This window comes from Seriola dumerili, unplaced genomic scaffold (genome assembly GCF_002260705.1).
Source record: "Seriola dumerili isolate Sdu_G_001 unplaced genomic scaffold, Sdu_1.0 BDQW01000811.1, whole genome shotgun sequence".
In the NCBI taxonomy this organism is placed as follows: Eukaryota; Metazoa; Chordata; class Actinopteri; order Carangiformes; family Carangidae; genus Seriola; species Seriola dumerili.
This window is the reverse complement of record NW_019175066.1, coordinates 317,423-333,351: the sequence shown is the minus strand read 5'-3', so window position 1 is coordinate 333,351 and position 15,929 is coordinate 317,423. Positions and strand designations below refer to the sequence as shown.

General features: G+C 39.0%; 2 protein-coding genes and 1 long non-coding RNA gene across 3 annotated transcripts; 2 read left to right on the top strand and 1 right to left on the bottom strand.

The window, feature by feature from the left end:
• Window positions 1–750: 750 nt before the first annotated feature.
• Window positions 751–7,052, top strand: chp1 (calcineurin like EF-hand protein 1). Its single transcript, XM_022766111.1, has 7 exons — window positions 751–1,158; window positions 1,910–1,982; window positions 3,045–3,125; window positions 3,747–3,874; window positions 4,005–4,066; window positions 4,858–4,980; window positions 5,470–7,052. Exons 1-7 carry the CDS (start codon window positions 1,092–1,094, stop codon window positions 5,521–5,523), a joined length of 588 nt encoding a protein of 195 aa, XP_022621832.1. The 5' UTR covers window positions 751–1,091; the 3' UTR covers window positions 5,524–7,052.
• A 1,183-nt stretch (window positions 7,053–8,235) lies between these two features.
• On the top strand, window positions 8,236–12,595 carry LOC111237134. The gene is made up of 2 exons (XR_002665751.1): window positions 8,236–8,472; window positions 9,211–12,595. It is a non-coding gene; the product is annotated as an uncharacterized LOC111237134 (long non-coding RNA).
• LOC111237133 (protein Mis18-beta-like) lies at window positions 11,285–15,563 on the bottom strand. Its single transcript, XM_022766109.1, has 5 exons — window positions 15,318–15,563; window positions 14,543–14,609; window positions 14,186–14,308; window positions 13,848–13,929; window positions 11,285–13,426 (listed from the first exon to the last, which is right to left on the bottom strand). The coding sequence occupies exons 1-5, from the start codon at window positions 15,487–15,489 to the stop codon at window positions 13,334–13,336; spliced, it is 537 nt and encodes a 178-aa protein (XP_022621830.1). The 5' UTR covers window positions 15,490–15,563; the 3' UTR covers window positions 11,285–13,333.
• Window positions 15,564–15,929: the final 366 nt, after the last annotated feature.

Below are 15,929 nucleotides of genomic sequence, written 5' to 3'. Positions count from 1 at the left end.
TTTTGTTGAGTTTCCCTTTAAACCTGTACAACCCTAAAATTCCTGCAGAAAAAAAAAAACATGTTCATGTTTTCCTCAAGGTCTGTCTTTATTTTCATGTTTCTAATAAAACTCTGTTGTGGAGAAGTTCTCTGTTTCTGTCACAGTACAACACTGACACAGCATGAATGAATACTGAACAAACACACATACAGTAAGTTTGGCACAGTGTTTAATAGTGAATTTTGGGATATGAATATAAATTATTTATTTAGTTTTTTATATATTTATGTTTTGATGTGATTTGATTATTAACGTATTAACAGTAAAGAAAGAATGAATTGGAGGTTAAAGGAGTGGTATGTTAACATTTATTTTTAAACTCCCTTTTAATGATCTAACAGCATAATTTATCAATGAATTCGGTTATATTTTTTTACTTATCTAAAATATGATTTTTTTTAAATAATTTATTCATTTTGTCAGTTTTTGTGTTCTAGATAAATGTTGACATTTTCACATCTGTTTTTCCCTCGCATGACCGAACAAAATCTATGAGCTTTCGAAAAGATGTGCGCTAGTTTTTATTTTGGATTATAACTTGTATAGTTGTTTGTTTAAAATAGTCACAAATATGGTATTTTCATTTGAAATATAAGTATGTACCAAAAATAAATATCTTCTAATTTTGAGCAGGCAGGAAACTCTGCTACCTAAAGGTCTGGGTCCTGGTAGGGAGGCGGCCTTGTTCAGTACCTGCCCACCCATTTCATAAAACAGGAAGACAAGCTGCCCGATACCAGTCTCGGTAACATGTAAACACGACATATCAAGGGAAGGCGTTAATAGGACAGAGAGTACCCGCTGAGTTTCATCGACAGTTGGACACAAAACTTCTGTGTTTAGTTCTCGGCTGTTCTTCCACTTCGGCGCGAACGAAGCAGTTTTTTTTTTTTTTTTTTTAGCTCGCTAAGTTAGCCGCTTCGCTAACTTTAACGTCTGTCAGGGTCGTAATTCTCTCACAGCTGGTTTGGTTGCGCAAAAAAAAAAAAGAAAAAGAAAAAAGGGGGCTAGCAACTCAGCTCGGTTTAAACCTCCGTTAACGTTTCATCATGGGATCTAGGGCGTCCACGTTACTCAGAGAAGAGGAGATTGAAGAAATTAAGAAGGAGACCGGCTGTAAGTAGAGCTCAGGCTAATTCCTGTCATGAAGACTAACACATCAGCTACTGTACTTAAACCATTAAGTACCATTGCAGTTAACCGGTTCCTCAACGCCTGTTGTTTCCCATGTAAAATCTCCAAATCACGCAGTAACAGGAAGTTGCGCTAATAGCATTTATTATGTGATTTAAATTGCTGCTGTAATTGTGTAATTAGTGGTGAGAAGTAACAGTAACCTAATACATTTACTTAAGTACAATTTTTTTTGTGTATTTCCATTTTCTGCTACTTTATACTTTATACTCCATTTCAGAGGGTAGTATCTTACTTTTTATTCCCCTACATTTATATGACATACACTGAGTTGTCAGTTTATTAGGTACATCCAGCTAAAACTGATGCAGTCTAATACAGCAGCCCTGCAGTAAACCCTCCTTTATTACGGTTGTTTTAATTGAAATTGTTTTAGACAGGTGTTGATTCAACCTTATGACAAATTTGGAGACTGTAGTTTATGGCACTGATTATACAGAAATATATAAAATAATACAAACACCATATAAACCATATAATGCAATACAGTTCAACAACACCACAACCTGTAACCTCCAAAATGACCATACAGTTGAATCAACACACTCTAATGAGGTAATGTAATGAGGTCCAGTATTTAGGTGAAAGGTTATTTTGCCTGAAGCAGTGTATATCTGTTATTATCTGGTCATTTGGTAGAAAGATTTATGCCTGTTTGGTGTTTTACCCACAGTCTCCCACAGTCAAATAACTCGCCTGTACAGCCGCTTCACCAGTCTGGATAAAGGTGAAAATGGCACCCTCAGGTAAGCAGTAACATAACCACCATTGTGTAAATAAACCCATTAAACACCAGTCAGGAGATGTGGCTGATTAGTTTGGTTCCCTTACCCACCAATATGGCGGGTAATGAGCACTGACTCACAGGACATTTTCTATTACGAAGGTCAGATTAGTTCGTTAAGTGAGAAGTGATTGAATTTTGAAAAGCCTCATTTTCGTGGGTACTGATCCAAAGAGTCTGCTTTGCAGTGCTAGACCTATTATTAGAAAGACATTAGGAAATTATCTTTTCGGCAGATCACGCCTGCTTTCAATGTATTTTTTTTCCCCTTCACTTCCTTCATTTTCAAATGAGTTTCACAACGAGTCTTAATGAACTCAGTGTTCAGTGAAACCTCAGTGTTTGATTAACTTCTAGTTAACTCTTCTCATAATCTGGGCAGAACAAGCAATAGGTGAAGAAATGAGTAATCATTAAAGTTGCTAAAACACACAGCCCTTTACTTTGGAGAAGAGGATTCATTTGCAGATCAGTCTCCTGGGGACAGATTAAAAAAAAAAAAAAATCTCTACAGTTTCGTGGAACTCATAATTTTGAAATATGTCGTGTTTACACATAATAAGTTCTTGGCTACACATGTTCTTGCTCCAGTGCTTTCGGTCACAGCACACAGACAGGAACAGCCTCATTTATGACCAAGGTGACTTTCTTAGCATCCATTAGTTGCCACAACAATGAGATTTAACATATATATATATCAGCGGAATAACTTCCGGTCCTGCTGATGGAGCAAGAACCTTTCTCAAATTCCAGAATTCAATCACTTGATATTTCTTCCCAGCCACTATTTTCATGATCAAAGTTATATATTTCCCATCTTTTCTTTCTCCTTTCATCTTTTCCTGTCTGATTTTAATTCATAATGAAGACACGGCCTGTATCACATCTGTTTAAAGGTGATGATGACAGTCTAAGATCAGTGGGAAATGTACATTTTTAAAGACAGTTTCTTTTTTTTTGACGTCCTGTCTTAAAAGATGTTATGTTAAATTTTCACTCTGATTATATCTCCTGATGTCTGTAGCCGAGAAGATTTCCAGAGGATCCCAGAGTTGGCCATTAATCCTCTGGGAGACAGAATCATCAATGCCTTCTTCCCTGAGGGGTGAGTTGTCCCTGTTATTGGCCTGTGGTCTTTGACAGATCTTGTTTTGCGCAGGTTGTGTTTGAGTCACAGCCACCACAAAGCTGTACCAGACCATCATGCTTTTCAGTTGTGGCCGCTTGACTCAAGACTCGAGACGCTCAGTCTTTTCTGCCAGTTCTGTGTAGAAAAAAATAAAAATCAGCGTGGGTTTTTGTGCACCGCAGGTTCTGTATGTATATTTGGCAGTTGTTTGGCTGTTTTATCAGTCTGGAAGCTGAAAACCAGATGTTTGCAGATGTATCATTAAAATCCCAAAAAGTCAGATGTGTAGGCGTTGTAATTTTAGCCATGGCTTTTAATGGTTTCAGATGTGTTCTTGTTGCTCTGGTTTTGGCCTGTTTGCTTCAGAGGAACTCGAGAATAGAGGTGGAGAGTGTTTGACTTGGTAAAATGGTGTTGGCTTACGACTAGTTGGACTTTTCATTGTGTTTTCTCACACAGCTAATGTTTACTTCGAGCAGAATAGTAACCTGAGCCAACACAAAAGAATCTGTGATACTTTATTTTGTGTCTGTTTCCAAATCCAGAAAGTTAAATTAAATTCTCCATCTCGTGTCTTTCTGTTTGTCTGTGTTTCAGAGAGGACCAGGTAAACTTCAGAGGCTTCATGCGGACCTTGGCTCACTTCAGACCAATTGAGGACAATGAGAAGAACAAGAACCCTACAGCCAGCGAGCCGCTCAACAGCAGGACAAACAAACTGCTCTGTGAGTGTAGAGCTCGGTCACACGGGCGTGTCCGGCTGGAGCTGGTGACCAGTACCGTGAACATTCAGGGGATTTCATTATGTGGGATTACTATGTCTCTTATGACTGACATATTTTTTTATTTTTCCAGTCGCTTTCCGTCTGTATGACCTGGACAGAGATGACAAAATCTCTCGGGATGAGCTGCTGCAGGTGAGTGGGATGGGTTCGTCATGTAAATAAGACGCTGAGTCACAGCACAGTTTGTTGAAACGGCTCCTTCACACAATAAGTAAACCAGCAAGATGGTGAATTATTAGCTTTTTAAAGACCTATTTTCTTTTCTTCATGGAATCCATTATTACCTGTGAAGATATTGACTGTTCATTCTGTCCTTAACAAGGGAACAGATGCTGTTGTGAAATATCTATTTCAAAGTGCTGCACAGAGAGAAGGATTACCATGTCAATGACAAGACTTTGCCCTTGTGCTGATAATGATGTGATATCTCTCCTTAACCACAGGTAGATTTTCCCCAGACAGTCTAATATCCTGTATTTTGTCTTCCTCTGTGCTCCCTCCGTGTTATTTGTTGTCCCTCTGTGAAGCCATCTCGGTTTCAGTGACATTGTGTGACCTGTAATTGCTATAAGCTCGGGGTTAAATGACTCAGACAGATCTCTTGTTTTGTGCAAAACATTTCTGTGTCGCCCGCTTCGTGTGATGCACGAGCCCGTGAGACTCGAAACATGCGACTCAGAGTAATGTTTGTTTGCCTGTTTTTCTGGAAATATGTTTTCGCTGTTATTTATCATGTAATTCCCACTGTAAAGCATGGCTGCTTGCCATTTAAAAGAAAAACCTACAAATTATCTGGTGCAGTGCTTAAGTACCTGTGGTATTAACATTGTTTTCAAAACAGTTCACCATCTTGTTTGGGCAAACATCATGACGTGTACTGAATCTTTACACCATTAAAGGGACTTTTTCTTCGCTCTCTCCAGGTCTTGAGGATGATGGTTGGTGTGAACATTTCAGATGAACAGCTCGGCAGCATTGCTGATAGGACCATCCAGGAGGCTGACACGAACGGAGATAACTCCATTTCCTTCAATGAATTCATCAAGGCAAGTTTTGTGTTCAGAGGGAATCTGTCACTTTACATATACAACTCTCGTGTACTTACGTATGCTACTGTGTTCTGTTCGTACTAAACTAGGGACTTCAAAACAAATGCTAAGTGAAGTGGGCTTCAAATGTCTGAACATGTACCACGACCATGAGTACATACTGTACATTTTTGTCATTGGAGGCCTCAGTGGGATTCTGAAAACTGAGACCACTTTCCCTTTCAAGTGGATGAGACCCCACTGTATGTTCCCCACAGGACACTTTACACTGTACAGGATTGTTTTACACATGTCCTTGTTTAGTCACCATGAGAGCAAGATGAATTCTTTTGAGTTAATCCAAGCTCTCATGTTTTGAGTTAATATTTACCAAATACATTGTTTTTGGCTGTGACATTGCCACACTGTGCCTGTTGAACGTTACAGGACCACAACATCAAACTGTAATTTTTAGTAGCTAAACTTGTTCTGTTCTGTTTTTCTCAGGTCTTGGAGAAGGTGGATGTGGAACAGAAAATGAGCATCCGGTTCCTGCACTAAGTTTCTTTTTCTTCTTTTTTTTATTTTGAGTGGAGCTTCAACAAGTCAGTTGATGTCAGGACACAACCTCATCCAGCTTCTCAGCAGGCTGCTGTGGCCCACACACTGAGTACACACTGTCAGACCAAGCATTACGTAGATAATGTCATAGATCTTGAGTTTCTACCTTTGCACTGCTCTGTAAACAAAGGGAAAAGTTGTGTGCCTTGGGTTGTTTTATGCAATGTCGCTATGTATTTCCAAGTAACATTATTTATTAGAAAACTTGTAGAGAGTCACAGTTGGTGCCACTGCTGTTCCACTTTTCACATAAATATGATTTATAGTACAGTATGGTAAAGCTTTTCACTAGTGCAGTGAGCAAGTTCACTCATACTGTTCCATGAATATTTAGCACATGCTGCTGTGTCTTTGTCTGTACAAATATGCAATAGTTCCAAGTGAAACTTGTAAGATGTGTGATTCCATTTCAAAACAGACAGTGTTTTTAATGCTAACATGATCTTATGACTCCTTTTCTTTGACTTGTGGCAGAGCAAGTCAGACCAGCCAGCCCTAAATTTGTCCCTTGAAGCAAAGCAGGACCTTACTCACTGAAGTGCCATGGCTTTGGTTCTCCTTTGTGAGTTATTATCTCAACAGTAAACAGGAACCAATGGCCATGTTTGTGTTTTGTTTTTCACATGGGTTAACCTAGCTACTTCCAGTTGATTGTAATTACCTATTTCAATTGTTGGACTAAAACCAAAGCAAGTTTGACCTTCTTTCAAAGGCAGTAACCCCCTGAGGCCTGTTGGACATCACTGAGTCATTGTGTTTATAATATTGTATTTTAAGAACCGGTTATTCATTTACAACTAAAACTGTGGTGTTTAGAAGGAAAAATTCACACAAAATGCTACCATCTCTTTAACTAGCATGTAAGTCTTCCCTTGCACCTGTTCTGAGAGGTAAAAATGGTACGTTTGCAAAATGGTATAAGGATTTAACTGCCACTGTGGCCTGCTTTAAAAAGTTTTCCCCCCTGAATGAGACATAATAAAGCCCTGGCTAACAGTGTCAGGTCCTGTGGTGGAAATTGGGCTGTGGAACGGTTAGTTTGTAGACTTAGACCAGGTAAACTCACAATAACGTGCTATGCCTCTGTCTATATGATCAGTCTTGCTGTGGCAAAGAAAAAATGTTTTTGTTTTATGCACTGATCGACATTTGTTGTGCATTTTCTTTTGCCATTGACTAGCTCCATCTGATAAAAGAGAATCAAATGCGTTAATATATATTTTCTGTACAGGCTAGTCTACATGAATTGGAGTGGAAATGTCTGACCCTTTAATCTTTAATGTGAATTTGTTAAATCATTACAAGAACACCCTCCAGCAGGAAAGTGAGTGCAGAAAATTAAGCTCAACCATTTTGTCAATCATTATGTGATTATCAATCAGATATGATTCATATGTAATGTGATGTTGGTCTAGGTATTATCAAAGTGATTCATGAATTTGATTTGAATAAAATAAGTGCCATGCTTTCTTTGTGTCTTTTATTGGGAGGTTATTGTAGTTTGGTGAGGGCCTGTGTTTTTTTTTTGTGTTTTTTTAATGTACTTTTGTATCCACATTTATTAAGTTGATAGTATAAATTAACATGAGGTCCAAGTCAGAGGGTTAAACTAAAATCTGTCATTTTTATTGTGGATTTGAGAAATCCAGCTTGAAAAAATAAAGACTCAATATATAACAAATGTGAACCAATGCCAATATTCATCAATTAAACCAGCACTATCATACTTAAGTAGGCCTACTAGTACCTTTGCCTAAGCCACCACATTTAAGATGATTTACTTACTACTGTACTACGATTACAGTGTAAAGTGACTTCATTAGAAATTTTGAATGACAAGGACAACATGTAGGTGAAACCATAAATGAAATTTGTAAGTTTTTCAATATTCTACCTTTAGTCCCTTGAATGTTAAATAATGCCAAAGATTTTATTCACCCATGTGTTAGTAAAGTTCTGCAGCTGTTAAGTAGTGAATTTAGCAAAATAAGACACTAAATGAAAAACAAAGTTATCAAATGTGATTGAATTAGATTAGGGCTACAATTAACAGTTATTTCCATTAATTGATATGTTTGTCCATAGTAATTAGGTTAATGATTAATTTAGTCAGTAAATCAATAAGTAAATCAGAAATGTGGTAGACAAATAGTCTAACATGTCTGCTTTTAAATAATGATAAATGTATATTTAATTTCATGTTGAGCAACTACTCAGTTAATTGTTCATTCAGCACTAATTTGGAGCAGATAGCGAGACCACCTAGCATAAAACTGACAGACCTCTTTAGCTTACTTTTTCACACATAAGTTAATGTTTTGATACTTAAATACATGTTAGTGTTAGTTTCTATATATTTCTACTTAAATTTTCCCCCTTTTACTTAAAATAGATTTATTATTTCGGGTTTTTTTGTTGATTCTTGTCTTGCTTGAGTTCTGTTGGCGGTTAGTTAGTTTGCTTGATGACCGTTGGGAGAAAAGAAGAAGTACTTCCGGGGCGGGCGTTAACTTTGATTGACAGGTCTCCGGCACAATCGCGCTGTTCCTTTGGCTCGTAGTAGCAGAGCGAAAATGGCGTAGAGCGGAGGGTGTGCGGAGAAGGGGACGAGGGGACCTTCTTCTCTCCTCTCCGGCGTGTGGGGGGGCGGGGGCGGGGGCGGGGGAGAGAAGGCCCCCGGAGGTTTTCGGTTTATTGTTTTTTTAAATGTGTCGTCACCCGGTGCGGTCCCTCTTTACAGATAAACCCGGCATACGTCCACTTCGGGGGACCTAAATGTGTCACTGTAGAGGAAGAACCCCCCCTGGCTTTTGTTTACCATTGTGTGCAGCTGCAGCTCAGACCACAGCCGAAATATCTCTGCACCATTTCGGACCAACTCACACCAAGGTCAGTGTGCTTTGTACTTAGCAGCTTTAACTTAAACGTTTTTCTCATTTAGGAAATTGCCACGGTAGTTTAAAGGCTGAACGCATCCAGAAATTGAATATGTATTCTGCTATTTCAGTTATTTTTGGTCAGTAAAGTCTCTATCACCAAAGCAAGACAACTCTCTCCCTTAGCTGGAAGTCAAAGCATCATACACCTGAATTTATTATGTCACTGGGTTACACTGTGTTTATGTGCATGTCTCCATATTCCAGTTAAATCATAAAGAGCTCTGTCATATTGTCTGAGGAGTTATTTGCATTAATGTGCATCCACAGAGCAAAGTCCAGGGTTTGTCTAAGGCAGCGATGAAACCAGAACAGAAAATTGACATGAATCATTTTGATAATTGATTTGTTGCTGAAGTCATTTTTCAACCTAAACCTTCCCCAGCTCTCCACTGTAAATATTTGCTGTTTAGCTCTGTTTTATATCACTGTATATTTATTATCTTTGGGTTTGGGATTGTTGGTTGGTCATGAGGAGACATTTGAAGACGTCACCTTGGGCTTCAGGAAATTGCAAGATGTTTTCTGACACTTTATAGACCAAAGGTTAATTGAAAAAAATAATAGGGAGATGTGATTATAACGTAGCCTAGTCCCTCAGTTGCTCAGCTTTAGATGAGACAACTTCAAATTTACAGATTAAAACAGAACAGTAGAGTAAAATACAAATAATGTGCATTTTTAATTCTAGGATGGGTTTCCCAGTGAATGCAGTTGGGAAACCAGATGAAGCCCAGTCTGGAGGAACATTTCCCTTCAGATCAACCTGAGCACCATTGATGGATCACTCCCACCACCACCCAGACCTGTGGAGGTAAAGAACAAGGAGTCAGTGGGAAGATGACCTCTTTTGGGGTTTTGGGACTCGGGCGCCCTCCTTCCTGCTGTTGCTGGGACACTGGCCCTCTCTCCTCCACGGCATCCCCTCTCGGCCTGGCCTGTTTCTGCAGCTTGATCGTCAGTGAGGACAACATCCAAGATTTTGGGCTGGTCTGACTTCCACCACACACAATCTGACTATGTCTACATGTAGCCTGACGCTGGCTGAAAAGCCATGGAGTTTCTGCACTGGCTGTATGTGTCTGAAAGTCTCCATGTTTTGGGCGTTTTCAGTCAGATTGGGGTTGTATTCTTTTCAGGCTGCATGTAAATGTAGTAGCTAAAAAAAAAAAATCCCCACTTTCGCTGTAATAAGATCAAAGCAGTTTGATAATGAACAAACTAAGTGCTCCTGGTGTCTGGGAAGAAAGTAAAGACACAAGATACTGTAGCAAAGATCAAGGCTTGTGATTGAATTAGACTCATAGGGTGTGTTTTTGTTTTTTTGTTCTTTTGCACTACCTCATTGTCATAACAAGTCCAACAGGAGTGAAAGGGAGTGCGATCAGTACAAGTAGCTAAATGGTTGTCAAGCACCACAGCAGTTTTATATATATAGTTCCTGGATGAATTTGGTTTTAGTCGTAGAGGATTAGTTAGTGAGGGTGTCAACAGGTGAATAGGAGAAGACCAAGCAGCCCGCAAGCACAGGATGCACACCGTCATTTACTTTCAGTTCAGACATTTTGGGAAAAAACACTGTCTCACTCAAACTATGGTCTCCTTTGCATCTGTTCTAAAGGAAGGTCACAAGATCGTATTTTTACTCCATGCTCTCATTTTTAGCATTTGGGATTTGTAGTGCTCTCCTTCGTCAAGTCTGCAGCTTTATTCACAAACTGCACGTAGAGACAGAATTGCAGATATTTCCCTTGTGACTTAACCCCAAAAAATTGGCAATTTATAGTATTTAAAGTAGGTCTTTTATTATGAAAATCTAGTCCAGTTTCCCTCCCGTAGTATACTCTTCATTAAGGTTTTTGTCTTTTCCCCCTTTAACATCCTCCTGCGTATATTCTTATTTTATCCTTTTCTTGCTTTAACATTAGCTCTCATTAGTTCATGTTTTGAAATCATATACGTGATATATCAAGACCATTTTAACACGATGGCAGTAGAGACAGAATTGACCATTTTGATTCCTTTTGTTCCATGAACCACGAGACAAAATCATCCAGAAATGAAGTGAAAACACCACGTTTTGTCTCTAATCTGCTGTTTCGATGTGTCCAGTAAATTGAGCTGAAATAGCAGCTTTAATTAACCATGTATTTGTCCTTATCTGAGGGAAACCCTGGTATCATTTTTTCCACCTTTCCTTGTTCATTTTTACATGATTTATACAAAAAAAAATCACATTTTCCGGGATTTGTGCAATATTTGATCTTAACTGTCATGTTGTTGACCAAACTGTATATTGTATAAACAAGTGACAAGTTGTTTGAAAGCAACAAAATCACCAATGTCTTCCATTAAGATATGTATAGACTCGTGCATTAGCTTATTTAGCGGGACTGTGGTGCCAACATTATAGTAGCCATGCATGACCAGTAGTGATGCTTGCTTCATGAAGAATAATGAAACCGATTTCTAGACTAAGCTGGAGCTCGAAACCGTGGAATCCATTTCAGTCAAATTAAAGGGTGGTAGACTGACGTACTAAACCCTTAACTCCACCACATCTAGATACAGCTGTGCCCTCAAATCTTAGACTAATGCAAGATCTCCTCCTTTACTCCATGTCTAGGTCGTGTAATGAAAACATTAACTGAAGTGTGACACAATCAGGATATGCAGTTATAAAGTATTGATTCACATAGGCGTATATTCTCAGTATAAGTTAGTGCTTTCTAACAGACCTGCTGTAGGTTCTTAAGATTCTTATCTTTAAAAAAAAAAAAAAAAAGCTGAAGAGATATTCTAAAATGTACTCGTGCACTCTCAAGCATCCAAAGAGTTAGGTAGAGAAGAGACATCCAAGAGGCTCCCAAGAGACAAGTCTCAAACGTGACAATGATAGAAACCTTCAGAGAAACACTATATTAAGAGTGTAATTAATCCTAGATTTGGATCTGATTGGTAGAGATCCAACGTGGTGTTTTAGTCCTAGAATTAAGATCTCACCATGACATTGTATTGTACATAATACCTCATAGTTTTGGGATTCAGAGCGTTATATTTCAATCCATAAAATTGTATTTGATTAGTTTTAGAAGCAATAACCTACTATAATGCATGAGTTTAGTGCCAGGGTGTATGTGTTAAAAGGACCCCCCCCCCCTTTTTATGCCTATGGTAGCTGTTTATCCATTGGTCACTTTTTTGGGGAGTGGTATAATATTTGGTTTTAAAATGGTTTTAAAATACAGTATCACTTCTGAAGGTTTGGGAAACGTCCTGCAGAACAAGGTGTGAGGACTTCTGTAGCATAACGGTATTACACTGACAAATTTAACTAAATACTTATATTTTTCAGAGACTATTTTCCCTGCCTCGTGTTCTTTCAGCACAAAAACAATAATCTAAACCGATCAGTACATGAGAGATGCTTTACATTTTAACACTTGTAGCATTTTACATCCACTGAACCCCTTCCTTTAGAAACATAGGCTTTCAGTAACTCTGTGGCTGCAAAGTACTTACTGAACGAACTTGACACTTGTTTGAAAAGCACTTTCTCTCTATGTACTGACTTGCACCATCATCATCATCATTGTCATCATCATCATCACCATCATCCTGTCTTGAATAATGTGTTCTAAAAACCCTGTAATGCTCTTTGTGGGGATTTATAATCACAGTTTATAAGCAAATAGGCGTCTAGCAACATGAATATATGGGTTTAAAAAATATGCATGACTTAGCAGAATAATGAATGATTTGTATTGCATGCAATAATCCAACTTTGTAATGTGAATGGGTGTAATTAGGATATTGAAATGTTCATATCAGATGTTCTGTGACAAGGTGACAACTTGGGGACGGTTGATTGACACGACAACAAGCATGTTGAAGTAGCTTTGATCATCAGTTGTGGTTTTTACAGACTAAACAGCACCAAAAAAAGAAGTAGTGGAGAGCAGTTTGAAGTGTTTCTGCTCTCACTGTCTGTTGTGTCAAACATGGCCCTGGCAGAACTGCCACAGTGCAGCTGAAAAACACTGACCAACCTTTGTTCCCCATGAAAAAAAAAAAAAGAAAACACAAAAGCCTAGGTAAGAAGATTAATGACATTACTTTGTTAATCAACTTTTCCACTGAGGAGGTGGACTGTGTAGAAACTATGCACTCCAGACGGAGGAAGTGGGCATGCTTATTATGTGTGAGCCTCTTGTCTGGTTTTGTATTAACTAAAAGAAAAAAATGAATCTGTATCAGAAATTCAGCAATAAAATGCAGCATGGTGCCAATTGGACGGCTGGGTGTTGATGTTTACTTACAGTTTGGGTGGAGTAATGGAGAGAACAACATGATGCACGTTATCATTTTTGGCATAAGAGCAAGCGTCAGTAACAACCCTGTGAGGCTGGAATGCCTGTTACATGCCAGAAAACAATGTTAGTGAATCAAATACATTATTCCTACGTCCTTAACACGAGGGTGGGGACAGAAACTCTCTGAGAGTTAGCAAAGATGTCTTTATGCTAGGGTTAGGGCTGCTGGAGCTAGAGGGCAATTAGCCTAGCTTAGCATAAAGACTGGAAGCAGGAGCAACGCTAGCCTGGCTCTTATCTCAGTCTAAAAATTACAAGCCAGAATCCTTTAAAAATGGATTAGTGTGGCAGCTGCAGGGACATAAACAGACACATCAATGTCTGCATCACCAAAAACCATTTAATGAAAACATAAAAAAACATTACAACATAAAACACAAACGCTACAGGAGGCAGCAGACTGAAGAGCACATGGTCCCGCAGGACAAGGTACAGTCTAGACTACTTGTCCAGTTCACTGGTTTCACTCCTGTCCGACAGTCTGCTCCTAACGCGTGAAATCAGATCCAACTGAGCCTCAAACTGCTGCTTCACCTGCCGTCGAAAGGGAAGAACAAATTTGTTTTTTCATTAAAAAGCATTTTTTTTTTTTTTTTTCCCAGTCACATTCATCCTTCCTTCCTGGAAGTTTATACACTGTTGCTCTTTGTCCAGTTAAACTTTGCAAAATCATGGCAACTGGATTTGCTGGAATGTCGAGTCTGACGTGTTTTGGCCTCAGATCTCTGGCGCCACCCACCTGTCATTCTTTCAAACTTCATTATCTATTCATAGATAATATCTACAATTTTTTAATTAGCGTTATAAAAATGTCCAGAGTATGCAGAGTTAATTAACCTAGAACAAGTCAGTGCGTCACTACAGTACTGACAGAAGAACAAACTGAGCTGTTGCATTTGTACATTCGGTATTAAACACATCAGAATAAACACAATATTAGATTTTGTTGTCTCACCTCATTCATCTTTTCTCTGAGAGGCTTCATATCAAATGTGAGTGTGGATGCTTTCACCATTGAGCTGTTGTTGAGGATGTAACTGCACAGAGAAAGAAGAAGAAAAGAGTTTTAAAGGATCAATTAATATAGACGACAGTGGTTTCATACTAGTATGAAAGAAAGCAAAAAGCAAAAAGAAATATGTTTCATCTCTAACCTGAGCTTTAAAAAAATCAATTCATTTAATGGATAAACACTCACAAGGCACCTGTTTGTTTTTAGCCTCTCCAGACAGCAGTGACCTGTACACAAAAAGCCAATATGGTTGTGTGCTCAGCAGAAGCGGCAGGGCTTACCAACTGATGTTTGCTTTGTAGAGGAGGAAGAGGGAGCGAGTCACGTCCAAACGTGGCGGAGCTGAGTGAATAACTCGGCCCACAGCACAGCGGCAGCCGCAGCATTTTAGAGAACTGTAGATGCTGAAAATAAACAAGAGCAGTGACAACAAATAGAAACCTTTCAGTCACCAGCGTACAACAAACTGACAAAAAACATGGTCCTCGATGACAGTCAGTAACCTGTGGGTGCCGGTGAAGGACAGAGGTTTGCATGTGACTTCTGATTTCCAGAAACAGATCCATACACCCACAGACTCATAAAAATAGTTTTGTGAGGGTGTCAAAAACAAACATACAATTGCTGCTTTCACTCACCAATTAGCCATTACCCCTGTATGCCCTGACTCCATTGCATCACTGATGACCACATCATTGGTTACTCCTGGAGGGAGACAAGCGCAATGTCAACATGTGTGCACATGTATACCTACTGTAGTATTTTATATATATATCACAATGAATTATTGTAAGACTAGCATACAAAATTTAGTAAATTTCAAAATTGCCTGAATGATGAAATCACCAAATCATTAAAAAGATACTAATAGCAGTTTTTGTGATTAATAATGAGCAGTAGTCTTGCAACACACAAACTGAACAACATGCTGTCAATACAAAAAGACATTTATAAAGCTTTCAAATGCAACATTAAGTCTTGCTCAGTTGTCATGGAGACCACTAAGTGTTAGAAATCATGTGTAATCTCCATAACAACCAACTAACTAGCTGAGCTGCATCATTTAGGTAGACCATGTGATGTGGTGGAAAGGTCCAGAAAAAGCTCATAGGTGGATATTGAGTTAAGATTTTGTCCAAACACATTAATCTGTTCTATGAAATGCTACTTTTCTCTATTTTCTTAATTTCCAAAATGTCATAATTAACTGCTTTAATGTGTTTCGTGAAGTGTTCAGTCTTGCACCTCAGGGCCGCCATAAGGTCAACAGTCACTAGACAAACAGTAGGGACACACACACACAACAGGTGACATTACCAACATGAGCGTTATTCTCAATATCTAAAACACGCGAACAATTCTTGTATTACTTCCTGAGTCGGCAATAACCGTCGAGAGATGAAGTGAACTTACTTAGACACATAATAGAGTCCATACATTTAATCTCCCCACAGACGCTGAAGGAGTCCCCCAGGACGGTGTTACATCGCGCGCAGTGGAGAGTCATCTGTTCCTCGTGTCGTGCCTCTGTGATCAGTTTAAAATCGTCAAAACGCTGCATTAAGAGGCTCTCATCATATTCCATGTTGCTGAAGTTTTACGGAGTCGGACTTGCTGACTGTCCCGCCTGAGAGTTTGAACTCTGGACCAGAAAGCAGGAAGTATATTCCCTCTTCTTCACCTCTTTCTGTGATGTTTGCTCGGCGAAACACTGCCCCCTTCTGGACGTACGTGAGAAATGCCGGATAACACGTACTGCTAAAGAAAATTCGTTGTAAACACTTGACGCCATCAAGCAAATTAATACTAATTAAGATTTTACCAAAATAATGATTTTAAAAAAAGTCATCTTAAGCGTCGAAATGAAATTCAAGCGAAAACGTTAAGTGACAACGAGAGTAACATTATAAAGGCATGTTCCCTCTGATTGGCTGTGACGCACATCCGGTCCCGCCCCAGGAGCCAATCAAAAAGCTGCAGCTGCTGTGTTTTGAATCAGAGGCAGTTTTAACGGTCCGGCGCCGC

Coding starts and splice junctions, on each gene's coding strand:
- chp1 (XM_022766111.1), top strand. CDS start 1,092: ATGGGATCTAGGGCGTCCACGTTACTCAGAGAAGAGGAGATTGAAGAA. Junction 1,983..3,044: donor GGTGAAAATGGCACCCTCAG/GTAAGCAGTAAC, acceptor TGATGTCTGTAG/CCGAGAAGATTTCCAGAGGA. Junction 3,126..3,746: donor AATGCCTTCTTCCCTGAGGG/GTGAGTTGTCCC, acceptor TCTGTGTTTCAG/AGAGGACCAGGTAAACTTCA.
- LOC111237133 (XM_022766109.1), bottom strand. CDS start 15,489: ATGGAATATGATGAGAGCCTCTTAATGCAGCGTTTTGACGATTTTAAA. Junction 14,309..14,542: donor ACAGGGGTAATGGCTAATTG/GTGAGTGAAAGC, acceptor GTTTATTTTCAG/CATCTACAGTTCTCTAAAAT. Junction 13,930..14,185: donor TACAAAGCAAACATCAGTTG/GTAAGCCCTGCC, acceptor TTCTCTGTGCAG/TTACATCCTCAACAACAGCT.